Source organism: Podarcis muralis, chromosome 2 (assembly GCF_964188315.1).
Source record: "Podarcis muralis chromosome 2, rPodMur119.hap1.1, whole genome shotgun sequence".
NCBI classification, from domain to species: Eukaryota; Metazoa; Chordata; class Lepidosauria; order Squamata; family Lacertidae; genus Podarcis; species Podarcis muralis.
In genome coordinates this window covers 62,119,300-62,145,861 of record NC_135656.1, presented here as the reverse complement: position 1 = coordinate 62,145,861, position 26,562 = coordinate 62,119,300, and the positions used below count along the sequence as shown (strand labels likewise).

Below are 26,562 nucleotides of genomic sequence, written 5' to 3'. Positions count from 1 at the left end.
CTGTAGTTTACTCCCTACAGAGTTACAATCTCCAGCAACTCTTAACAAGCTAGAGAGCCAGAATTCCTTGAGGGAAAGAATGTGCTTTGAATGTGCTTTAAAGCTTGTGTGCTTCTCATAGGTATCTACTTGGCTATTGTGGGAGACAGGATTTTGGGCAAGATAGGCCTTTGGCCTGATCCTTCAGGACTCTTATGGGGTGGGGGCAGGGTTATTGTGTTGTTGTTGTTTTTATTTTGATTACTGTATGTATTTTGTGGTTTTCTTCTGTGAACTGCCCTGAGACCTGCAGGTATAGGGCAGTATATAAATTCAATAAACAAATAAAAACACAGACTTTAAAAGATACATGGCAATAATTCATATGCATATTACCATCACTCCTTAAGACTAGTGTTCCACAGACACATGACACTTGAGCAGACTGGTTCTTCCTTATTTTAATGTCAAATAGTACACACCCACGCTCACTCGAGAACACATATCAGTAGCTGGAATACATTGTAAATGCTGGCCACTGTAGCTGAGCATTAGAACTGCTCTTTAAAGGGGAAGTGGCCTGTGCTGTCCATAATTACATAAAAAGAAGAAGATTCTGACACACAGACTCACATGTGCACTTAACACAGAGATCAGGTCAGGAACCTATTGAATTTTAGAATTTTAGAAATGCCTGATCAGAGTTATTTGTCCATTCATCTATTTGCTTTGTAAGGAAACCGGGACTTCTCAACACCCAAAAGAGGCTTTGTAGATTGTATATAAAAGTTTTCTGAAGCCTGGATTCTCCAGGGGTTTTCATTGGGATTTGGAACACCCATACATAGATGCACACATTTGCTGGCCAACTCAGGAAGAAAAGCCTGTGTGGACAATCAGTCCCAGAAAATCATATGGAGCCAGACTACAGACAGCACATTTGTATGCCAGGCTAGAGGCGAGAGAGATTTCTTTCCCTCTTTTTCTGCCAATTATTTTTAGCAAAATCTTAAAATATTGCTCACTAATGGACTGCCTTCCCCCCCCCCCCGACCTATAACTACAGAGGCCACTAGAGAAAAGAATGCAGACAGTCACACAGAAGAACAGCGTGTATCTGTGCCAGGAAATGGGAACTGCATTGCGCTTCTACAAATAGCCCATTTCCCAATGCATATTAAGAAGGAACAGAAAAAGGCCAACTGTTAGAAAATCAAGCCATGTAAGGGAAAAACTCCCAGGTACCTTTTCCCTCATAATGTATTAGAGGTACTATAGAAAACCCAGTCTATTCACAGGTCCCACACAATACAACAAGCCTCCAGTCTGTACTTTTGCTGACAGCGGGCCAGATAGGTACCGGTAATAGCCTCACACCAGAGTCCTTTCTTGATCTTCCTTCACTAAAGCTCTCCCCAAAGCTGGAGGTAGAAAATTGCTCCTACCTGTTGTTTCTCTTTAGAGGATGAAAGAATAGATATTGTGATCTGCATTGTTTCGTAAAATAGCAGCATTTCATACAGTTTTGAAAAATAAGACTTAGAATGCCAGATTTGATCTTTCCTGGTTTTACTGTAACACACACTTCAGGAAAGAGGGTGCCTTGAAATACTGTGAACCTTTATATAAAGAAGTGGCAGTGCTAACAGAACCAAGTTTGCCTCTTAGAATCATAGAATCTTAGAGTTGGAAGGGACTCCAAGGGTCATCTAGTCCGAAACCCTGCAATGCAGGAATCTCAGCTGAAGCTGTCCTGATGCTTGAGGTGTGGCTAGGTGGGCCTCAAGCACCTTCTCTTCCAGCAAGACAGCCAGCTTGCACTTGCTACAAGTGTACTGTTGCTTATTCTCTAGCAGAATGGCAAACATGGCACAGGTGTTACAGGTCACTGCAGCAGCTGCCTCACTCTCCATGTCTCTGGTCCTGTGCACACCAAGAGACAGAACTCCGGGCCTCCCCTGCTAAACGCCCTGCCAAACACCCCTGCTTGCGAGGTCTGTTTGCGAGCTCCCAGGATCTGCACTGAGCTAAGTTTGACTGCTGCTGGTTGCTAACTCCTCCCTCAGCTTGGCTTCCTTCTCAGCTGTAACTCCTCCCCCTCAGATCCTCTCTTTGGTGGTTGCTACAGAACAGGGGTCAGCAACCTTTTTCAGGAGTGGGTCGGTCCACTGTGGGCCGGTGGTGGGCCGGACTATATTATTTTATTGGGGGGGGGGGAATGAACAAATTCCTATGCCCCACAAATAACCCAGAGATGCATTTTAAATAAAAGGACACATTCTACTCATGTAAAAACACGCTGATTCCCGGACCGTCCGTGGGCCAGATAGAGAACGTGATTGGGCCGCATCCGGCTCGTGGGCCTTAGGTTGCCAACCCCTGCTATAGGAGGCTGTTTTCATGCATAGGACCCAAAGTGCACATAAATCCTCCCTCCTGCTACTTATGCAACATTTGAGTGGTGTGAGGGGATAGAATTCAGAAGCTAAATAGAATGCACATTCTTGTCATTCTTGTAGGCTTGTTTGTTTGTTTTTTACATTCTCATTAGACACTGATTCAAGCATAAAACTGCAATTTAAGCCTCACAAGCAAAATTGCCAACCCAATACATTTTGAAATCTGAAGAGCAAACTGCACTTTGGGCCATTTCAGCCACTCACCCACCTATCATGTTTGCATGTGTGCCCCTCCACTACGTGTTTTAGGTAGTGTGTGGCATTAGGGCACATATGGCCATACAAAACGAAGTCCAGTGTATGTGATAGCTCCTCCTCAAAAGGAGAGGAGGTGTCTGTAACTCAGTGGTAAAGAACATGCTTTATATGCAAAAGGCCCCAGGTGGGCCTGGGAAAATCCCATCTGAAAGAGCCTGGAGAGTTCCTGCCACACATTGTAGACAACAGTGAATGAGATGGACAAACTGTCTGACATAGTAGAAGGTTTGCATGTCTGCCCCTCCACTCTGTACTTCAGGCAGTGGATGGGTTTTATCCAGCTAAGTTTAAATGAATGGATCTAAGCTAGCAATGCCCATTAACTTCAATGGGTTTACTCTGCATTGGATACATTCCAATGATTATACGAATTGTGTTTACATGTAGGATGATTTCTACACATGCTCACACATCTCTCCCTGTCCTCTACCCTGGCAAGTGGCAAGCAAGAAGCATTTTCAAAGTGCAAAGCAGGGCTAAAGAGGGGTGTGGCCCAATGAGTGCCTCAAGGGCCAGATAGAGAGGCCTGGAGGGCCACATTTGATCCCCAGGCTTGAGGGGGTCCCCCATCCTTGACTTAGTTGTTAGGCCACAGAACGTAGTGGCAGCTTTGGGAGGGCTATTCTGAGTGAAACTATGTAGGCTAAAAACTGCAAACAAATAGCTAGGTGACCATCAAGGGGGTGGGGAGATAGATTAGATAGGAAGAAGATAGTTTATGGGATGCTAGGCCCTGACCCTGAGGAATTCATCACTGCTTCGGTGAGGAAGGGAAAACATGAGTGGATCCAAGTGACCTGTCCTAGACATTAGAGCAGCAAGACACAGATTCATTGCACACCTTCCCACATCAAACAGAAACCTCAACAACACTGGGATTCTCAGCAGAGTTATGCTGAGTTCACTGCTATGAGATGCTAAATGCATCTGGAAGTGCCAAAGTGCAACTTTGTGCAAAAGTTCAGTGGTCTGCTTCCTTGCGTTCCCTCCACCTTCCCCCACATGGGTGGTGAGCTGGGAGGCTGCTGCTTCATTCACATCATGGACTCTTCTTCATCCTCTTCAATCTCTTTATCTACCTGAAAGGCTATATTCTCGTAGCTGGTTATCCCTCCATATTTCCTCATATGGACCATCAAAGGTTTAGGTGACTGGCTGCCTGCCAGAGTAGCCACATACATGCCAGTTCTGTTCTCCTCCAGGGAAGGACCCCAGTCCATGGTTGGCCTGCTGGCTTGCTGGATTCTCTGCAAGTAGAAGGACAAACAATTACAGGAGGTACCGTGATGGACATCCAAAAGAACGTCCATCTTTGGGAGTCCAAAATTGCTTTGATACTGCCCGAAGCATTTCTGTGAAAGAGCATGGAAGAACATCTCCAAAGCTCCCAAGGCATTGCCAATGAAGTAAACCCAAACAGTGGTTAGTGTTTGCACAGCCAGTAAGGTTGATGAACACAGAGCACTGGTCTTTGTTCACTGTTAGTGTTAACTTTTTAACTCCAAAGAAGTTATCAGCACCTGTGGAAGCAGACAGTTCTGTTAATTTCACAGGGTGCCCTGACTGTTCAGCAATGCACAGCAAATATGCAACATAGTCTGAGATTAGCAACAATATCATGTTCTTTTCTGCAAAGCAGAAGTGCAAGGCTCTGCTATTTTTCTACAGATCTTCATATTGATTCTATGTTTGAAAATATTCCAAGTTTATGCAATGCACATAAACACCACTAGATGGCAACCTCTGTCCCAGCAATATAGAAACTTGACATTATTAAAAGCTATTTAAACGAAGTAATTCAAATGAAGATAGAAAGTGGGTGGGGGTGTTGGTATTTAGAGTATCTCTGGAAAGTCAGTTTTTTTAAGATTGGATGGCAAGGAAAGTTGCTTTGCTTTCTCCACACATTCTTTTTAAATGGCTAAATAAAATGAAATTGACAACCAGTTGTCCTCTAGCAGAAGGGAATGATGGCAGTCTCATTCATTGTACCTAATGGTATGACCAAATCTGTTTAGACAAAGCATTAAACTGAGGCTAGTTAAAACAAAAGACAAAGCTTCCAATCTTCTGCTTGTAGCCACAATGGTCATATAAAGTAGACCTAAAAGGTGCAAAAACAAAGATCCCATGAGAAAACAGACTCTCCAAGTGCCCCTGAAGGAGCGTCTCCACCCCCATTGTTCTACCTGGACACTGAGGTCCAGCGCCGAGGGCCTTCTGGCGGTTCCCTCACTGCAAAAAGCCAAGTTACAGGGAACCAGGCAGAGGGCCTTCTCGGTAGTGGCGCCCACCCTGTGGAATGCCCTCCCATCAGATGTCAAAGAGAACAGAGAGCAACAACTACCAGACTTTTAGAAGACATCTGAACGCAGCCCTGTTTAGGGAAGCTTTTAATGTTTAATAGACTATTGTATTTTAATATTCTGTTGAAAGCCGCCCAGAGTGGCTGGGGAAAACCTGCCAGATGGGTGGGGTATAAATAATAATTTATTATAATATTATTATTATCCCTATTTTCCAGGGACAGTCCTGGATTTACAGAAACTGTCCTGGTTTCTGATTTGATCCCGGAATGTCCCGCTTTTCCTTAGGACATCCCTGTTTTCATCAGAGAAATGTTGGAGGGTATGAGAAAACAAGGAAAATGACCCCAGAAGCTGCTTACCTGCCAGAGTGTTCCTTCCTCGTGGAGCACAGCAAAAACCATCCCCGTGGGGATCATCAGGCAGGAGATGATTCCCATCAGGATGCCCAGAATCTCAGCCCAGAATGGAAAACGATAGGATCCATTATACTCCGATGGTTCATACTTGATGATGCTGTACACCAGCAGAGTCTGAAACAAAGAGTGTCATCATAGAATTGCACGAGGCATTTCCCCTTCCATTTTGAGTCAGCTGTAGGGAGTGCTGTCCTACAGATGAACTTTTAATCTCAGGAGGTGTAGGACAAGACCCTGCTAACAGACCAGGGGAGAATGAGATGAGCTGGGGGAAATGATTCAAAACTACCACCTGGCAGAGACTGAAGGTTTATCCATACCTCCGCCAAAATCTGCAGCGCTGAATCAGAACAATTGGATTTTCTGCAGATTGCTATTTGTTCCACATAGCACTAGCACTATTTGTTCCACATAGCAGCGGGGCAAATACAAAAGTGCTCAGACCCATGCCTAGAATGTGCAGGGCAAGCGGAAAACCATTTGGACGTGTTCTTTCTAGGCACAGAGCAAGCAGAAATGTGGTCAAGCCTTTAATCAGTCTGTAGCTTCCATTTGAGAAGCTTCCCACTCTCTTGTGACATTTTAGATGGTTTTGATGAGGGTATTGTCCAGCTGTGGATATTGGAGCATATTTACCATCATTGTCACTGGAGACAGGAACAACCAACAGGCTTTGAAGTATATCCCTGGCTTGAAACCCAGCATCATATGAATGTCACGACAGAATCTCTTCATGCCTGCAGAGAACAAAATGATGTGTAAGAAATGGGATATTAAATCAGCTCTTTTCCACTAAATCATTAACGCCACAACCCTATGCAAGTTCACTCAGAAGTAAGCCCCACTATGGTTAATGTGGCTTGGCCCCAAGTAATAATGCAAAGGATGGCTGTCTGAGGCTATCCGGGAGTATACTCCATCGAACACAGTTCAACTGACTTCCAGAGAAGCAATTTTTAATAGTACATAAAGATGTGTGACTTACCCACAAAACAAACAATATGTTAAGTGTTAAAACTTATTTATATGTACTGTATTTTTTGCATTTATTATATATTAGTGGTTTTGAGACTTTTAGTTGTAGTAACAACCACCACCACCTCCTTTGGTGCAGTGTGAAAGCCAGGGGTGGTACAATTCTAAGTTATTATTTTACCCACTGCCACATGCATCTTGAGATGTTGCATAGCTTATTGGCAGTCTTACTTACCCCACAAAAGCCAGCGTATATCTCTTTGTATTTATCAATGTCACTTTAAAAATCTCAACACATACTCAGCAATTCAGAATTGAATGTCTACACTATCAGTGTATCTGGTCTTACCATAGACACGTGTCACCACCAGGCAGGTGGTAATGACCACTACCATGAGTCCAAACCCAGCGCTATAGTCATCCAGCAGCACCAGCCAATACATCCCGCCCTAGGGAGAAGAAGCAGTGAATGGTCAAAGCCTCTATCAAGACATGACACAAGTGAGCTTACTTGTGTCAATACATCCTGTTCTACAGGCCAGCACCAGCATTTTAATAACCTGAATATTTAGGAAGCATGAATGGGGGAGGGGTGTCACATACCAAAGAAGTCACTCTAGGAATTTCATGGGCTCATTCTATCAGGGCACAGAAAACACTATGATTTGCTTTCTGAATCACAGCTCAAATTACAGGTGGAATTCTACTGAGTCCCCTCAGCACAAGGATTTCTGATTGCACAACAGGACATTCCCCTCTTGTTTCCTTGTGTGTCCCTATGCCCTCCCCAAATCTGCTCCAGAGGGTTTGGGGAACCCCTAGAACATTTAGGGAGGGCACAGAGAGAGGAAAGAGGGAGAACACATCAATTGCCCCTGTAAATCCTCAACTTAAATGATCAAGGGAAAGGTCTGGCGGCTGCAGTCTTGGACTGTCCATTTTGCTTACCTCTGTTGTGAGGATGAGCCCCATCAGGAACATCACAATACAAACGACGCCTGAGAAGAAAGCCTTCTTTGGCCGCAGGTAATATGGGAACTCATCTGTCACCGCAGTAACAATGGTCTCTAGAAAGGCAAACTGCACACAGATAATAACAGATGCTCTCTTGTACTGTAAGCCATAAGCACCATTCGCTTGAGGCCATATAGTTCAAGTCCTTCCTCACAGCAGAGTACACTCTTACCTGACTGTCCAGGCCAAGAGTCAACAGCATGAAGAAAAAAAGGAAAGACCAGAAAGGAGAAAGAGGAAGCATTGTCATGGCTTGTGGGTACACCACAAATGCCAAGCCTGGACCTAGAAGACAGGCAAAGGAGGAGAAGAATCACAAGCGGGATTATACAGCTACAGGCAAGAAGATATTACTGAGAGAGAGGCGAGTTTCATGGCTGTAGACATAAGGGCAACTTACAGCAAGAGATGTCAGGAAAGATGTCACAGAAACAGTCTGGAGTTGGCATAGAACAGTGTTTCCCAACTGGAAACGATTTCCAGTCCCTTGCTTTCTGGACCGTATTTTTTGAAAGCCAAGGCTCAGGAAATAAGTTGTTGATACCCTAAGTCACAACTTAGGATGCTTCAAGACATGGATGATCTAGCAGAAGCCAATTGTCGCTGCTCTGATTTAAGCTGGAAGTGGAACACTAACTCCGTTTTCAGATTTCTAACACCTGCTAGCAAGGTGAGCAGCCCCAGATATTGGAGGGTATGTATAATTTTACTGTGGAAGGAGTTAAATAGTCCCTTTCTCTCACCATGATCACAATTGCAGTTACACCCTACCTCACCTTGTGTGCTGTAATTTAGAGTGGGAAGGAAGAAAAAAAGGACATAAAAACAATGTTATTTAGAAAGGGAAGGGTTAAAGCAACAGAGCTGATTCCTAGAGGAGCAATATAGACCATAAAGGGGAAACTACCTAGAGGATAATTAGAAAATGGTCACAATACTCTAAATTTCCCAGAATAGCGATATACCCAGAGGGAAATTATGCAGCAATTCCACTCTGTGTGTGTTGTGTGTGTGTGTGTGTGTGTGTGTGTGTGTTTATAAAAAAGAATATTCTTAGCTCCCCTCAAAATAAGGAAGCCAAAAATGTAAAATGTAAAAGGAGGATGTTCTGTTCACAATGTCCTGCAGCCTCAGAAATCATTTGCAAGCCAATTTCATTATGTTGCATGCAGACATGTAATGCTCGGAAGACCTGGTGGATAATACACACACTTGCACAGAAGATGGAGGGAAGGAAAGTTCAGGCCTTACCTGCTTTGGCAACTTCCTGAACAGGGACGTCAAGTTCTTGGGACATGTAGCCCAAAACAGAGAAGATGGCAAAGCCAGCTAAGATGCTGGTGATAGCATTGCCCACAGTAACTATAAACGTATCCCTACAGAATAAAAAATACAAGAACTGGATCAGCAGTCTCTAGCATCATGAACTGGCCATTTGAGACCCCACAGCAGTGGTGGGGAGCCATTTTCAGCTCAAGGGTCACATTCTGGCAGTCACATGCTAGCAGTAGGCAGGACTAGAGGCAAAAGTGGGCAGTGTGAACGCCACCTGTGAACAGTAGGCTACTTTCTGCATGCGCATGTATATACACACACACCACCAAGCAAGAAGCATGATTAGAGTTCAAGGACACATTCCAGGCAGGCAAAAAGACTTAAGGAGATTGCAGAGCACAGCTGGGAAGAGGTGCGGCTCAGGACAGTGTGTGGTCTGTGAAGAGTCCCTGGGGCCAGACAGAGAGGATTGAAGGGCCACATTTGGACCCTGAGCCAGAGGGTTCCATCCCTGATGTACTGAGTTGGAAGGCAAGAGGAAGGAAAGGATGACACCACAACCAAATTAGGCTGCCATACTTGCCATCTATTGGGATCTAAGTTGGGGGTTCATATCTTAGAAAATGCTACTCTGCTGTGCTTTGGGTTTACATGGAAATATCGAGAGATATGTCACCTATAGAAATATGAAGGAGCATATGTTTTGCTGAGGGTAAAGAGCAGAAACAGAGTTCTCATGGGATCTTTATGCTGATTTTATTTGAATTCCATGATGAGCTGGAATTCTGTGTGGTTGTGCCACAATAAGCCTTCCTTCTGCACAAGCATTTCAGCAGAACCAGAACAATCCCCTCTCTCCTCCCTGCCCCATGCTGTTGTTGGGGATCTCCCAACATCCCCCAAGCCAATTTTGGGGGGTGTAGGGGAAGGAAAGGGTGGGAGGCCCCATTGTGCAAGCGGAAATCTTTGCACAGAGCTTTCTCTGATGGGGCAGGGCTTGTTGGGTGAATCTCATCCTTTGCCTTCATTGTCACAAAGCATCCATTAGAGGGATGGTGGGGAGCCAGGGAAAAGGTTGACTGATTTAGTCTATGTTCGTTTCCATTGTACGTTCCCACTTGTTTTCTGGTAGTTACATTTTGTCTCCTTCCTCTTGCCACATCCATCATTCACCTGCTACTCTATACAGCCTCCATTCAGGGATAATGGAGTGTTGCTAACATCCATGATGACATGGATGAGCAACCACCTCTGTATGTTCCATCTCCATGCCATGTTACACTGAAAACATGTACCTGTAAATGTTCTGGTGGAAGGTGTTATATGATGCAAAGGTGAGAAGTCCCCCAAATCCTACCCCAAGAGAGTAGAAGATCTGTAAAGCTGCTTCAATCCACACCTGAAACAGTGTTTGAAAACAAGAGGTAAAGGAGAAGTCTGCTTTGAGTGACAAAACAGTCCATTCATCTGCACAGTGAAGCTTTTTCTAAGGATGATCTAACCAGCTTGAAAGCATACCAGCTTCGAAAGCATAGGTACTGCTGCAGTGGGAAGGTAAACAGCATTTCCGTGCTCTCTGGCTTCCGTCACAGTGTCCCGTTGCGCCAGAAGCAGTTTAGTCATGCTGGCCACATGACCCGGAAAGCTGTCTGCGGACAAACACCGGCTCCCTCAGCCTGAAAGTGGAGATGAGTGCCGCACCCCATAGTTGAATTCAACTAGACTTAACTGTCCAGGGGTCCTTTACCTTTACCTAACCTCTCATGACAACAAAACATTAAGGAAGAACTTTGCCAAAGCACATCTGCCAATGTATACAATTTTAATAAATTATAATAATCTGCCAGTGTCTGCACTTATTCATTAATGAAGTTAAATGATCCTAAAGTGTTTCTGTACATCTCCTCATGAAGGATGCATGCTAATTTCTACTTTGCACGTTACAGCAGAAGTGAAGGCAGTAAACACATGTTATACTTTTGCTTTTTCCTCTAATGCACAGGAGAACTCTGTGTTTCGATTGGACCCACCTAAGTGCATTTCTATAGAGTGTGTGCAATACACAATACTGAGTAGTAGATCTCAGACAAGTCAATGCATGGGAAGGGGCCCTGGCTCAGTGGTCCAGCACATGCTGTGTACACAGAAGAGCCTGCATTCAGTCTTTGGCATCTCCACTTACAGGTTTAGGAGCAGGATCTGGAGAGCAGCTGCTAGTCAAAATAGGGAACAATGGGCTAAAATGAGAAATGAGGCTCAGTATATATATATATATATATGAGCCACTTTATATTTTCATATAAATGTTTCATATGAGGGAAGGGAGTGATGCTGATGGAAACAAGGGGGCTGGAAATGGGTAAGTTGTCTTTGATTTTATAGGGGGAGGTGCTAAAATACACAACTGCTGTTTATGGTAGCAGCAACACATTTAATATAGTATGCTGCTCTGGTCTCATGATGTATATTTTGCATGGACAGATCTAAAATGCTATTCTTACATAGCATTGGAATGTCACTTGCTTTTCAATTTTATTTTTGCAAGGGCTGTCCTACTTACAAGTGGGGTCCAATTAAAACCTGATTGGCCTATCCCCCCCCCCCATAAACATTCTTCTAAAAGGAAAGCCTTTTCCTTCCTTGTGCATCCCGCCAAGCTTGAGGAGCCCCCTACTGCACACATCTGCTCTGAACATGGCGAGCACTTGTGTGTGGCAACTGAAAGGGCAGGTCTATGTAATTAAGCTCCACTCTACAGTGAAATCACATGGCATAAACCTCACCTTGGGAGACAGTAGCAGGTCAAACTGTGGCGTGAGATAGAACTTGATTCCTAACCAGGCTCCTTCCAGGGTCACACCTCGAATCAGGAGCATGATCAGGATGAGGTAAGGAAAGGTAGCTGTGAAATATACAACCTGCAAGAAGAGAAAGGTATTTGATTGAAGCTGCAATGGTTCATTTCAGTATGCATAAGAAAATGTGGAGATGGTGGCTGTCTACAGGACAGCTCTGTAGAAGTCTTGCAGTGTTCCACAGATTATGCAGAGTGGTTGTCATGTACCCATAATGTCCAACCATTGTGGTGTATTGGTTGGAGTGTTGGACTAGGACCTGAGAGACCAGGGTTCATATTGCCACTCAGCCATAGAGCTCACCTTGGGCCAGTCACCAAATCTCAGCCTAACGTATCTAATAAGAGTTACAGATGGGTAGCCGTGTTGGTCTGCCATAGTCAAAACAAAAAAAATTCCTTGCAGTAGCACCTTAAAGACCAACTAAGTTAGTTCTTGGTATGAGCTTTCGTGTGCATGCACACTGTGTATCTGAAGAAGTGTGCATGCACACGAAAGCTCATACCAAGAACTAACTTAGTTGGTCTTTAAGGTGCTACTGCAAGGAAGCAAGGAATTTTTTTTGTTGTATCTAATAAGAGTTATGTGAGGATAATATAGAGAAAGAAAAAGTGGTGTATGGCTCCTTGAGTTCCTTGGAGGAATGGAGGAATATAAATGTAATCAATAAATAAATCCTCTTCATGTTGCAAGAAATTTAGAGTTAGAGCATCCCCAAGAGATGATTGTCCAGCCCACCACCCCTCTTGCAAATTGACTTGAGTTTGCTCTTACCATCAAGACATTCCTCCTAGTGCAGCTGGGTGGGGGTACACATAGTTATTGTCAGATAATGATACCAATTGTGCGAGGGAGGAGACTGGAGCTCTGTTGGGTCTCCTGTAGCCTGTCCTGTCTCCCTCCATGCATCAGAGGGCTGAGCATCTGCAGCTGGGAGGCTGCTTTACTTGCAGAGCTCCCCATACAATTTAGAACCTTGACAGCAAATTCTAAAATGTGTGGGCAATGCCCACATGTAAAGCCAAACACCCCCCCCCCCATTCATACACATTAAGCCCCAGTGTATAGAGGGTTACTGGCTGGGCCACTGCGAATGCAATGGAGGGGAAGAGGCAACCATTGAGTTTAGCTAATAATTCCAGAACAAGCATTGCTTCAAACACACTAGTGCCTGCTGCCGATTCATACTTTACCTTGCCAGAGGATTTGACTCCCTTTAGGATACATAGGTACACAATGACCCAGGCGAGGAGAAGACACAGGCATAGATTCCAGCGGATCCTCCCAGGATCGCCAATCCCCGAGCTCTCCTGGATGTGCAGGACATAACGACTAGGACAAAAGGGAGGCGGTTAATGGACAGGAGCATCATGTCTCTCTTAGTACAAGGGAGGGCAAATCTGCCATAGAAAACCACCTAATTTAAGAACATAAACTGGATTGGGCCAAGGGCCCCAAAAGGGCTGGGGATCCCTGATTTAGAGTGTGCAGTTGTCAATCAGGTCCAATATGGTCGTCAATGGTCACCTAAACATTCCCTGGCCTATTGTACTTGCCTCCAGTATTCCTCACTTGGGCTGACAGTGTTAGAGATGTTGAAGGGGACAGCGCCATTCCCCGTGCGCATGATGTGGTGGTCCAGGCACAGGTCTGTGTTCCACCAGTTGCCGCAGTACTGCCAGGGCAAGTTTTTTGTCAGCGAGGCAAAGAGGTAGAAGAGAACGTAGGCGATGATCATGTTATAGTAAATGGCCACCAAGCAGACAATCAGGATTGTGGCCATGCCAACACCTGAAAAGGGAACAAAAATGGAAGACAGATTAACATGACGGCAACAAGACTCAAACAGCTCCTTGGGTGCTGCTTATATGCTGCATTGTTCATAGTGAACATTTCCATGCCAGAAAATCTGAGTCAGCCATAACCACATAGGCTGGCACTTGACCACTGGAGAAGAAAGCTTCATTTGCTTTGGTGACATGATTATGTACAGAGGATGGAAGGACCAGCCTATTCCTGGTCCGTGTCAGTTTTGCATGTCTACATTCATAAATCCATTTTGCCCTATTTCTGAATTAATCTACATTTGAAAAAGAAATCCAAACTAAAATTTACATTTAGACACATATTTTCTCACAAATTACATAAGTACATGAAAATAGCTCTGCTATCTAGGCCACATCCTATTTTCACAGTGACCAACCAGATGCCTTTGAGAATCTTGCAAGCAGGAGTGGAGAATAACAGAGCTCTCCCCTCCTGCAGTTTCCAGCAATTAGTATTCAGAGACATACTGCCTCCTACGGGGAGGCAGTACATATTCACTGTGGCTAATAGCAATGTCCTTCTTGAATTTGTCTAATCCTCTTTTGAAGCCATCAAGTTGGTGACTATCGCTATGCATTGCTAAGGTTGCTTCCAGATTTTGAGGAGGGGAGTTAATATGCAAGCAGGTTATTGAGATATTGCAAACAGGTGTTTGTTTTACCTCTTCTTCCTGGAAAGGGTAAATCTGGATTAAATGCCATGCCAGGGGATGGGGGAGGAATACAGGCTGGATACTGCAAAAAACGTGTATACGTAAGACACACCAACACCACAGTACAGTGGTACCTCAGTTTAGGAACTTAATTCATTCTGGAGGTATGTTCTTAACCTGAAACTGTTATTAACCTGAGGTACCACTTTAGCTAATGGGGCCTCCTGCTGCCGGCGGAGCACGATTTCTGTTCTCATCCTGAAGCAAAGTTTTTAACCTGAGGTAATATTTCTGGGTTAGCGGAGTCTGTAACCTGAAGCGTCTGTAACCCGAGTTACCATTGTAAACACCAGTCTGGAAGCACCCTAAATATATTTTGTCTCAAACTACGCATTTCTATATGCGCTTTTGCAGAATTTGAAAAACTGTGAAATCCCAAGGGATAGTTGTATTCCAATCTGCACATTCATCTGGGAGGTGTGGATTGTGTCTGCCTGTCCTGGAATTTGCAAGGGACTGATTCCTCAAGCATCCCTATCCATTCATAGCTATCCACACCAGTAATTTTCATCCTGGCTGTCACATTTGTCACCATCTCTAGTGTACCCTGTTGCATTTAAAAGCACACAAGTCACGTGAAAACATTGGCCTCATTGGGGTTGTTTCTGATGCAACTCAGAGCTTGAGACTGGACCATTAAAACTCTGAAACAATAACAACGATTTGAAAAAAATGTTGAAATATACATTTCTTAAGAAACCAGACGCCTTTCTTCTTGGAATAACAGGTTTGGAACTGCCAAAAAAAAATGTTAAATTATTTTTGTATGCCACAACGGCTGCTCGAATATTACTAGCCAAGAACTGGAAAACACAGGAAATACCAACAATGGAAGAAAGACAGATGAAGATGATGGACTTTCTGGAGCTAACTGACCTGACTGGAAAAATCTGTGACCAGAAAGAAGAGGAATACCAAGAAGATTGGAAGAAATTTAAGGACTATTTGAATAAATATTGTAATATAAATAACTAGAAATCACTTGAAAGTACCAAATAGGCCTAGGATTAAATTAGGATTCAATTACATAAATGTGACTTAGATTGGTTAGATAAGTGAATAAGATAGATAACAGTTGGAAATCTTTCTGTTTAAAAATGATATTGGAAAGCTGTTGCATGCAAATACAAGGAAATTCAGAAGGGAGGGATTAGAGGAAGTCAATCAACATGTAAACAAGGTTGGGTTTTAAGGGATTAAGATTTATTATTATTATTGTTGTGGTGGATTTGGTTATGTTTGTTTTGTAATGTACTGTATTGTTTTTTCCTTTGGTATGTTTTTTTTTCTTTTTCTTTTTTCTTTTTTTAGGTTATATTTGTTATAATTATGGAAAATTTAATAAAAAAAATTGGGGGGAAAAACCAAAACTCTGAAGCAATGAGAGAGAGAAAGGCTGCCTTCTCTGTGCCTCTCACCATGCAGCTTCACTGATCCCTTTGTGTATCATCCATTCGCACCCATAGACTCCTATATTCTAAGTTTGCTCCATGATGAGCGGAGACAGTGGCAACAGCTGCTGCTATACCTTTTTGCTACTGACACAACAGACCCTGGTTTTATAGTTCTCAGCAGAAGAGAGGGAGACAGAAACATCAAGGAAGCTGAGAACTGCCTTGCATGCACACATACCTTTAAACAGAGGGCTTATCTTCCAAACAGCAAGAGGCCCCAAGCTGGAGAACTGGCCCAGCGACAGCTCCATGAAGAAGATGGGAATCCCACAGATCGCCAGCATGATGAAATAAGGAACAAGGAACGCCCCTGTAGGATAGAAAATTGTGACACAAGGCACAGGGGGCATGACTGGATTTTGGGCAAGCAGCACAGTTAAATGTGAGCACCTTGTTATATAACTTCCATATGTAGCATAGATTCATTGTGCTAAAGGGACCTTGGAGGTCATCTAATGCAACACCAGCTCAGTGTAGGATCTACAGTGAAGGCTGCACCTTTAATCTGGATTGAACATTTCTATGGAAAACCCAATAGGTTAAAACAAAAACTGGAAACAGTAAATGAGGATTAAGTGAGAATGGGAGTGGGGAGAACGGGACGGCATTTTGGTGTCATTGTGTGGATACTGCATGCCTGAGCAGTGTCAAGTCTGCAATAGCTCCCTTGATTTCCAGTTACTTTAAATGTATGTGCAAATGCCCAGGTTGCCATCTGAGAACTCTATGTCTCCAGCATTGGAGGTACCCCCCCATCATAATAACTTGCTTGTGATGGGACCATAGTTCAGTGATTAGAGCACATGCTTTGCTTGCAGAAGGTCGTGAATCATTCCTTAGCATCTATGGTTACAAAGATGAGGAAATAGGTACAATAATAGGAAACTGAGATGATCTGGGGGACTTAGAGCAAGAACTTTAAGGTGAAAGCTGAATCTAAATGACTTGACAAGATCACTGGAGTGACTGTGGTTCAGCCAAGAACCCAATTAAATCCCTATAGTATCCTAATCAGTGGATTAAAATGGGGAAAAAACCTAAAACGTCAAAGACTATCTACATGGCACATATTTTCAAATTTGCATTTTTGGCAGCTGTCTGAGATTCACAAGATTTTCTGTCAATTCAAAGGGTTCAGTTTCTACTCTACTGAAAGCCAGCCAATTTTGTCAAAGAAAAACAATTCCACCCACCATTCTTAGAAAAGCAATCTGAAGACACTATTCATCAAACACTAACCAGAAGATTCAGCTAAGCAAAATCAAATTATTTCTCTGAATTCTGTCAGCTTTCTGGGACCGACACCCCTATGGCATAAGCAAAACACTGATAAAGATTTACAGTGAATGGTTAGAATCTTGTTGTTGTAGTTACTTTTCTCCCCAGTGGAGAAGATGGTATCTCCAGGAGTGTGCTTCCCTTTCACATCCTGAATTCATGCAAGCTGCACTATGCACTGACTCAGAAGGATGTATGCCTCCTACTGATTCATCAGCGTTGCTTTCAGAAACACGCAGGACATTTGACAGAGGTGCCTGGCACCATGCTGAAGCCTGCTTAAGAGTAAACAGTTCATATGGCATGGCAGCCAGCCCCTTGATAAATGTGTCCTGAGTTGTATATCCCAGGACACCATAGGGGTATAGGAAATGAGTCACAGAGGACTAGCACCCATGAATAGGATACACAATCCTGGGACCTGTGCCTTTTCATCCAGCACTGAGCTGGAGTGAACTACAGGAATTTGAGTTTTGTATGTTTAGGTGTCGACTTTCTGGGAGTTTTTGTTGTAATCACCCCGTCCCCATTTTGGTTTTGTAAACATTAAAGGGACCATAGCCTAGGCAGATATTCTTGAAATGCCACTTCAATATCACTTGTGTCCCTGGTTTCTGTCTTTTTTTTTAAAAAAAATAAAACACTCCACCCCCACTTCCCTGCATTTCAGAGATGCAGGTGTGCCTGTCATTTGGGGTGGGCAGTGTACGCTCCTACCTGCCAGATCAATGTCTTGCAAGCTGCAGAGAGAGACAGTAACTCAGCAGTGTCCCCAGGGTGCTTGTGCACCAGCCAAGAGCAAATGCACATCCAACCCAGGGGATTAGCACAGTCATTTGTGACTCCAAGCCGAAGCTGATGCAGGAAATCAGGTGTCTGCTTGGTGTGTTTCCTGAAGTTGGTTGTGGCTACAGTCAAAGCAGCAGCATTGGGGAGTCCTTCTGGGCCATGCCTGTGTTGCAGCTGCTGCTGTGGGAGTTGCGTGCACACACACCTCCTACCTGACACCAGTTTTCTATTGTCAGTTTTCAATATAGAGATGCAGCCCTCCAGCACAGGATGTGGCAGGAGCCCACAAAAGCCCTAGTAAGAAAAGCCCAGAGCTTACCTCCTCCATTTGTGTAAGCGCGGTATGGAAACCTCCAGACGTTCCCCAGTCCAACACAGTAGCCAATACAGGACAAAAGAAAATCCAGCTTGCCTGTCCAATTCCCTCTGTCTTCAGGGTACTCAATCTCCAGGTCACCATCTCCTTGATCGCTTGGAGTCATTAGCAAGTCTGGAATTACGGGCTGACAAAGGGCAGAAGTGAGGAATTAAAGACAAGGTTGTTGGAAGAAGACAGAAAGAAATGCAAGGGAAACTTCAGAGAGCAAGGGGAAACAATTTTTTTTTTTTTAAGAAAAGGGTTGATAGAAGCTAGATGGTGGTATATGTCTGTAATATACACACACAGGGGTGGGCAACCTGTGGCCCTCCATGTTATTGGACTACAGCATACTTAGGGGAGCACAACTGGTTCGGTCGCACTGTGCATGGTGCCTCAGGGGTGCCTTCTGGGGAGCTCAAGAGGTGGAGGGGCTCTGAATTTTGGCGTCACACAGGGTGCCACTGAAATCTGAAACACCAAGAGATCTGCCACTGAGTGACCGTGGCTTTCATCATGGCTGCCCATACTCCTTGGGGCTGATGGGAGCTGCAAGGAAAGACTTGCATCTGTCATGAGCTGAGTGAAGTCCATCTTCTCAGCCTCAGAGGTCCACAACAGGAGCTGTTTCTTTATACAGAGCCAGCCCATTTGTGACCTCCGGTTATTGTTGGGACTACAGTTCCCATCTTTCCTAATCACTGGCCATGGCAGCTAGAATTGGCAGGTAGACTCCAACATCATCTGGAGAGCACCACATGGACTACCCTTGGTCTACTCTACACTGACTATGCTCTCCGGGGGTTTGGTTCCAACAGACGTTTTCCCCAGCTGTATTTGGAGATGCTAGCAATTGAATCGGAGATCTTCATCAGGCAAAGTTTGTGCTCTGGCATAGAGCTACACCACTTCTCCATGTCCAGTCCTGCTCTCCCAGCTTGTGTGATGTTTGTCAGGGATTAACTTAGCCCCTATTGCACCCCAGGGCCAGTGATAGCTAACATAGTGTCCTCAGACGTTGTTGGACTCCAGTTCCCATCATCCCTAACCACTGATCTAGTTGTCTGAGGCTGATGGGAATTGGAGTCTCATAACTCCTGGAGCATACAACATACAATGAGTACATTGGCTACCTCAGCTCTGGCCCAACAAACCCTCTTTGGTTTGCCGAGTTAAAAAGCAGCAACCCATCATCTCTCTGGCTTCCATTGCCTCATTTAAGAACTGCCTGCCTAGCTAAGACAATGGCTGAACTAGACTGACTTAAAAATGATCCTCCCTTGACGTGGCTTCCAAATATATTTTCCCAACACAAGAAGCTGCCTGCACCTGGTTCTTAATTTCATAAAAAGAGAGGCGACGGGGCTCAACCCTATATGGAAACTACACACTCTGACTTAAAAGCTCTCCCTGAAAATCCTTGACATGAGGGGACAGGCTCTAGCTACTCAGCAGAGATTGAAAGGTTCGCTTGCCGAAACTCAGGAGAACTATTTGATCTTTATTATTAATTCATATGTTCCTTGAAAACAGCCAGAGCACTGGTGAGCGCTGGCCCAAATTAAACATTGGTTCTCCTTTTTCCCCTCCAATAGCTGCCCTTTCCTCTCCCACAATAGGCTACAGTTGTAGCAATGCTCCTCTTGTTCAGTTTCCATGGAGACGAGTGAAGAAAGTGTTAGTTGTTGAGGAAATAATGAAGCACAGATTTACCTGCCATATGTTTACATGCTCTTGCACTTACATGCACACATATCTCTGCTCAGACCCAGCCATACAAGCATGTCTGTACGTGGGCAAGCTAATACCACACACGTGAATAACATGTGTATCCGTATACAGACCTCATAGATGTAATTATATATTTTTATTTCTTTATTACATTTATATACCACCTCTATCTTCCAATGATCTCAAGGTGGTGTACATGGTTCTGCTTAGGTTAGACTAAGAGATGGTGACTGGCCCAAGGCTTCATGGCACATATATGAACATGATACCAAGAGAAACTTCTGTATATCTTAGTGCAAAAGATGCCTATGACATATCTGTAACTCACTCGCTTTCTCACATACACACTTACATTTATAATAATCTAGACCTAACACATCAAAGCAGAAAGTAACTATATGGACAGGACAGTGCCAACATCTGTAGAAATGAATATAACCAGGGAAAATCTACTAAAAATGCCCTTCATGGTACTGTATATTTTTCCAGGCACCATAATAGCCATTCATCTGTTCACTGAACACATTTATATGCCATTAATCCTCCCAAAGGCTGTCAAAGTGATTTACAATACAGCATTTTAACATTAAAATATATTAGCAATGTTAAGCAGCTACGAGATAAAATTAATACAGACCGAAAGCTTTCTTTAAAAAGCCACATTTTAGCTTCTCACTGAAAAGTGAGCAAGTGAGGTAGCCATATGGCTCTTTCCGGGGAGGTCATTCCACAGTCTAGGCTCCGCCATCAGAAAAGCCATCTTGTGTCACCACCTGCCAAATTTCAGGCAGCAGGAGGACTACCAACAGGGTGGCAGTTGAACAGAGTTCTTGAGCATGAACAAAAGGAAGAAGGCAGTCCGTAAATCAAGCTGGCTCCAGATCATTTAAGGCCTTAAGGTTAAGACTTCAAATTCAGCCTGGAACCAAAATTCATGTTGGTACAACTGGAGCATCACTGGGATGACAAGCTCAGAAAGCGTCATACTGTACCAAGGCAGCTACATTTTGAAGCGACTGAAGCTTTCAAGTGCTTTGGAAAGGCAGGCAGCCATGTATGGAATATGTTACAGTGATCTAAACTGGGCATAACAGGGGCATGAAGAACTGGCCAGGTCTTCTCCAGCTAGGAACACAACTGGTGCATCAGCCAATTATGCTGAAAAGCTTATGGTCACTGAGGGCACCCAGGAGCATTGCAGGATCCAGGAAACTTCCAAAAGTGTCTACATGATCATTCAGGAGATTGCAGCCCCAACCAGATCAGAATGATCACCTAATTCGGGTTCAATTGAGCTTCAAACCATGTCTCTACCCATGCCCATTACCTGATTTAGTTTCCCTGCACCAAACTCCTATTTCAGGCATAGGCAAACTTGGCCCTCCAGATGTCTTGGAACCATAGCTGTCAACTTTTCCCTTTTCTTGCGAGGAATCCTATTCGGAATAAGGGAATTTCCCTTAGAAAAGGGGAAACGTTGACAGTTATGCTTGGGACTACAACTCCCATCATCCCTGACCACTGGTCCTGTTAGCTAGGGATGGTGGGAGTTGTAGTCCCAAAACATCTGGAGGGCCGAGTTTGCCTATGCCTGTCCTATTTGATGAAGAGGTCATCTGCACATGGGCTACCATCAGTGCATGTGCAATGGCTGTCTCAGATGTACACATCTCAGCTTAACCACAGCTTATGTTTTCAAATCAAGTGGAAGGTGGTTTAAGGGGAAATGCATTGAACAAGAGAATTTCTCAAGAAACTGCAGGATACAGATGGGTTTTAGCCAATATCATGTGTACTCAGTTTCACTGTACCAGTAGTGGGAGTGCACTGAAGCTGGAGTAAATGGTATCCATGTGTACACAGCCTAAGTCTCACCATTACGCAATGTAAACCTCCAGTTTCTAAACCTCTTGCAGTAATGGCTTATATTTTTCCAGGATTTTTGCTGAAGCAATGAAATCTTGCAATCATTCCCTTGTAAGAAAAAGGAGTGAGGCGGAACACAGAGAAAGTAGGACAAACTAGCTGGGTGCAATGGAATCTGTGTTCTAAAGCAAGTTGGGGTGGGAAAATGCCTTTAAAATAAGCGGCAAATGTATTTTAAAAATTCTTAGCTGAGTAAGGTGTACAAGGAAACTATTATTTTTATTATTATTATTTCATGCTCTTTATTCAGCTCATAGTAGTGAGGAGGAATGGAAGTTCCCCCAGAATGTCTGCTTTATATACATTATTTACACAACAAGGAAACTATGATGACTTTTTTCTATTGATATAATAATAGTGTCTGTGTATGTATGCATGTACGCACTTAAGAAAGCAGTAAATTTTAAGGAGGTTTTCTGTTTTACAAACAATTTTAACTTATACACTTCAGTGATTAAGCAGTATATAAATAGCTGAAATAAAGAAATCATTTCAGCAGGCATTGTAATGCTTTTCTAAATATATATAGATATATAGATATATATTATTATATATTATATATTATTATATATTATATATTATATATTATATATTATATATTATATATTATATATTATATATTATATATTATATATTATATATTATAAATTATATATTATATATTATATATTATATATTATATATTATATATTATAAATTATATATTATATATTGCATTCTGTGCTGTCTGAATAAAAGAAAACCTTACACTTTCCAGAACACTTCTTTTTTGGAGGGTTTTTTGAAAATAAAAATAAATGCCTTTGTTTTAGGAAACATGTTCACTAAATAAGTCAAAATCCTTTAGGTTTTTTTTTCTAGCACCTGCTTGGCATGAAATCAATGTTAACTAGTAATCTTTAGAATGTTAGTTCTAATAGATTCTCTTAAACCCCATTTTCAGCCCACATTATGGTCCAAACTACTTACCTTTGATTGCTTAATCTCTCCCTTCTACCCTCATCCTGTCATACTCCCTTTTGTCTAAATGCCCTTCATCATCTATGAGACTACTGTGAGTAAGAAGACTCTAAGCTTGGTCCTTGGTTATTGTTTTCTTACCAGTGTCAGTATCTCAGGTGCAATGAATCAACCCACACAATACTTGGCTCTCTCTCTCTCTCTCTCTCTTTAACTGCCCCAAAGCAAAGCAGAGGCATAGTATGAGGAAGGCAGTTAACGAACTAGTGTTTATTGTTATATCCAGTCACATACATAAATTACTTTGTGAAAATGTCCACATCACAGCTTATAGTCACTTGCACACACTTTTGGACTCAAGGGAACTTGCTTGCCAAATATGTACGTAATTAAGATGGGAGAGGGGAAGAGCTTGAATTTTAGCCAGGGATCCCTCTATTTGTTTATTTATATGCAGCTATTTTGTAAAAATATATATATCAAGGCAGCTTACAAGAAAAATACACAAAACAATACAGTAAAAAGCATATTAAAAAGTTAAAAACAGAAATCAATTAACCATTGTGGAAAGATGTATTCTTAATTGACTGCATAAGCCTAGCGAAATAAAAGTTTTCAGCAGGTGTTGAAAAGTTGGAACAGAAGGCACCTGCTGAATCTCTAGTGGCAGAGTGTTCCACAGGACTGAGCCAATGATATGAAAGGCTCTATTTCTTGTTGTTATCAAGAAGGCCTCATAAATCTGAGGAACGACCAACAATGCCCCTGCAATGAGCTCAGTGACTGAGCTGGGATATAACAGTTCAGGTGATTCCAGACGTACCCTGGAATGGCTTTGTAAATTAATACAAGGATCTTGACCTGGCTCTGTAGCAGATGGGCAGCCAGTGCAGCTGTTTTAACTATGGTGTCACAGGTTCTCGGCCAGATGCCCCCATCAACAGTATGGCTGTCATGTTCTGCACTAGTTGGACCCAAGGGCAGCCCCATATGGTGCACATTATAGTAATCCAGCCTGGAAGTTACCAGTGGCCAGGCTATCTCTCTCCAGGAAGGCCATAGCTCTATGGCTCATTCCTGGAACCTATATACTATGCCATGGGATGTCTAAAGAAAGAGTATGCCTCTAAGCATATGTAGAGTACATATGTCTCATACCTGAGAGCAGTTTCTAGCACCTGGCTTTCTACAAATTGAGCACCGGGAAGGGTTAATGAAGGGTTATCCCACAACTGAAGTAATATGAATCAGCCTAAAGTTCATTCTGACAAAGACCCTACCCCATTTTTTGGCCAAGGCCACTTTCCACTGAGTGTGATCACTCTTATACTTTGGAGTGACATGTTTGTCTCTCCGTGCTACAATCTGGTGCTTTCTTTAGAATCCTGGTGGCATTCTGAGCATCTTTGCTTTTCATTTTTCTTAGGCAGCCTTCTGTTCCTGAAGAAAAAAAATTCAATCATACACACCATCGCTTGGAACAACAAATTGAGGCAAGAAACTTTTCTTCCCAGGCTGCAAAGTTTAAGCATTGTGGTTAATCTATAATGCCAAACTCTGCTGGGAGACTGAGAGACTCCAGCACAGGTTCCTCAGCAGGAAATTTTTAACAGCTTTCTGCCATTCCCTTCTCCTGTCCTTTGGACAGCTAGGTATTCTATGAAGGCATCCTCAAACAGAAATAGTTCAGAGCAGAAAAAACAAGGGCAGAATCAGAGCAGGAGGGTGGGAAATAGTTCAGATAAATGAAGGAACAATGGATAAGCTAGCTTTGCATATATATAAAAAGAAAGTATATGATGACTATTGTGGTAAAAAGGACAAATATTATTATTCCAATACACACCAGATGAATGTGATAGACCGCCTTTTGGAATACGAAAAACATTTATTAGAGTGTGTGTAAGCCCCACAAAAGCCTTTATTTTACTGATTTAGGTCATCAGTTCCACATCACACTCAAGAACACTGAGTTACAGGAAAGAGAGAAAATCCCTCACTTTAAGAAATGCATCTGTGCCACATCTGAGTCACAAGCTGGCAGCTGGAGAAATCAAAAGACACCCCCCCCCCGAACCACTTCAAAATGAATATTTTTCTCCACAGTTTTTGGGAGTGACCCATTTTGTAGACCTTGACTTCAGATCTGGTTGGAACCAGATGTGATATGTAGTAGCCTCCCCTTACTCTACATTAGCACGGTGTAATGATGCCATATCTTTCATTTCCTCAGTTACACATTACAGGGAGAGAGAAGGGGGACCTTAGCATTAAGTTACATTTATGTGAGGTGTGTGTGTGTGTGTGCGCACACATGTGCATAAAAGAGAGGGCTTATCTCTGTTGTAGAGCAGCTGCTTATGATATTGAACTTCAGTTTGAACCTGGTTTAATACCTTGCCTTGTTCTGAAGCTGCTGAGATATTATTGTCTGAACCCCATCAGTGTGCATTCCACACACAAAAGTTGGGGGGAAAGCAGACACGAGTAAGTGTCCTGGGGATTAGATGAGTTCATGCCTCTCAGAGGTGTTCAAATCAATTGGCTGAGGCTGCATGGCATCTCCACCACTCTGTGCTGGTGAAGGCTCATTATTTGGTGAAATGGCGGTACTTTCACCTACTTATCCAGCACCACTAGCCCAGAAACAAATTGTTTTTCCTTTCTCTCAAAATTTGGGATGGGGGTTGGAGACCTGGACTAGAGACGGCAGGAAGCCACCTTGAAAGTCACTAGAGCAAAACAAGGCTCACTCCTTCATCAAAATCATAGCAAATCCCCATTTAGACAAGTATTCCCCATAGCAGAAGACTTGAATCTTCTGCTGCTGTCTTAATGGGATTGCTTTATTGTGCATTTTGACTGTGGATTTTTATTCTAACGTTTTGATTAAATTGTTTCATTGTGCATTTTAATTAGGGGGTTTCCTTGGCGGTTGTAACTTGTTTTTTTTAAAAATTGCTTTGCCTGCTACCTGCCGCGATGAGAGAGCCTTTGGGCCCAAAGACTGGCACTAGCACCAGATTTAGGGTGGTGCCGAGCCAAGGGGGCTCAAAACTGAGAAGAGCCATTTTGGGACGCCAAATGTTGGCCTCACACAGGACGTCATATTACAAAATATTACCAAAGTCCACCCCTGCTAGCACCAGTCAGAAACAGGATGGATGGCTATGCTTATAGACTATCTATCCTTGCAAATCTTGTGAACTTTCTCAGACAGCACACTCTGAATGGTAGTTGGAGTCTTGTGGGATTTTCTGCCTCAAGGCCCAAAATAACTTGGCTGGCGTTGAACTGGGGTGGGGGGCACTGGGTGCTATTTGCTGCTCCACCTTCATTTGCTGCAAAATGTCTTGGAACAGCCAGCAGCGGAGTCAGAAGTGGGAGATGTGGGGAAGGATAATAAATAAATGAATAAACATTAATACATTCATATCCCAGGGTGGCATACAGCGCATGGTCCACTCCACTCCCACTCCATTTTATTCTCACAGCAACCCTAGGCTGTAACTGGCCCCAAGTGACCTTCGTGGCTGAGTGAGGATTTGAACCCTGCTCTTTCAGGTCCTACCTGGCACTCTAACCACTATGCCACACCGACATGCTTATGTAAGAGATTCTGCCTGGGTGATGTAAAAGTTGGGAGGGGAAAGGGGAAAAGAATCACTGCCAGAAGAAGGCTTCCCAGGGGGAAAGAGGGAGGAGCCAGCCAGGTGATGCAAGCCGAGAGGGAGCGGATATGGAAAGAAGCAAAGGGGGGCTCGATAGACCTGACCTGGTTTCCTGCTCCAGCCATGTCTGATGCGAACCTCTCTAGCCTGTCTTCCTGGGCACTCTTTCCCTTTTAGCACCTGTTGCACATAGGATGCAGTGGGAGGGCAAGCACTGATGCAAACACTACAGGGGACTTGCAATCCTCTCTCTCCCCACCCAATTCTTCCTTACCTAAATCCCACCCCCAACCATATAGCATGCATCATCCCCTGG

The 26,562-nt window shown here is 43.4% G+C and overlaps 1 protein-coding gene across 2 annotated transcripts in view; it reads right to left on the bottom strand.

Moving 5' to 3' along the window:
* Nucleotides 1-425: 425 nt before the first annotated feature.
* SLC6A7 (solute carrier family 6 member 7) overlaps nt 426-26,562 on the bottom strand; it is a 69,221-nt gene continuing 43,084 nt past the window's right edge. For both annotated transcript variants that reach the window (XM_028718277.2, XM_028718276.2), the window contains exons 2-14: nt 17,920-18,103; nt 15,712-15,843; nt 13,097-13,331; nt 12,734-12,872; nt 11,469-11,603; nt 9,981-10,084; nt 8,662-8,786; nt 7,583-7,695; nt 7,345-7,476; nt 6,746-6,845; nt 6,058-6,158; nt 5,365-5,535; nt 426-3,943 (exon numbers count right to left, since the gene is read on the bottom strand). In XM_028718277.2, the coding sequence (XP_028574110.2) occupies nt 3,731-3,943; nt 5,365-5,535; nt 6,058-6,158; nt 6,746-6,845; nt 7,345-7,476; nt 7,583-7,695; nt 8,662-8,786; nt 9,981-10,084; nt 11,469-11,603; nt 12,734-12,872; nt 13,097-13,331; nt 15,712-15,843; nt 17,920-18,103 (1,884 nt within the window). In that variant the 3' untranslated portion in view covers nt 426-3,730. The remainder of the gene's footprint in view (nt 3,944-5,364; nt 5,536-6,057; nt 6,159-6,745; nt 6,846-7,344; nt 7,477-7,582; nt 7,696-8,661; nt 8,787-9,980; nt 10,085-11,468; nt 11,604-12,733; nt 12,873-13,096; nt 13,332-15,711; nt 15,844-17,919; nt 18,104-26,562) is intronic.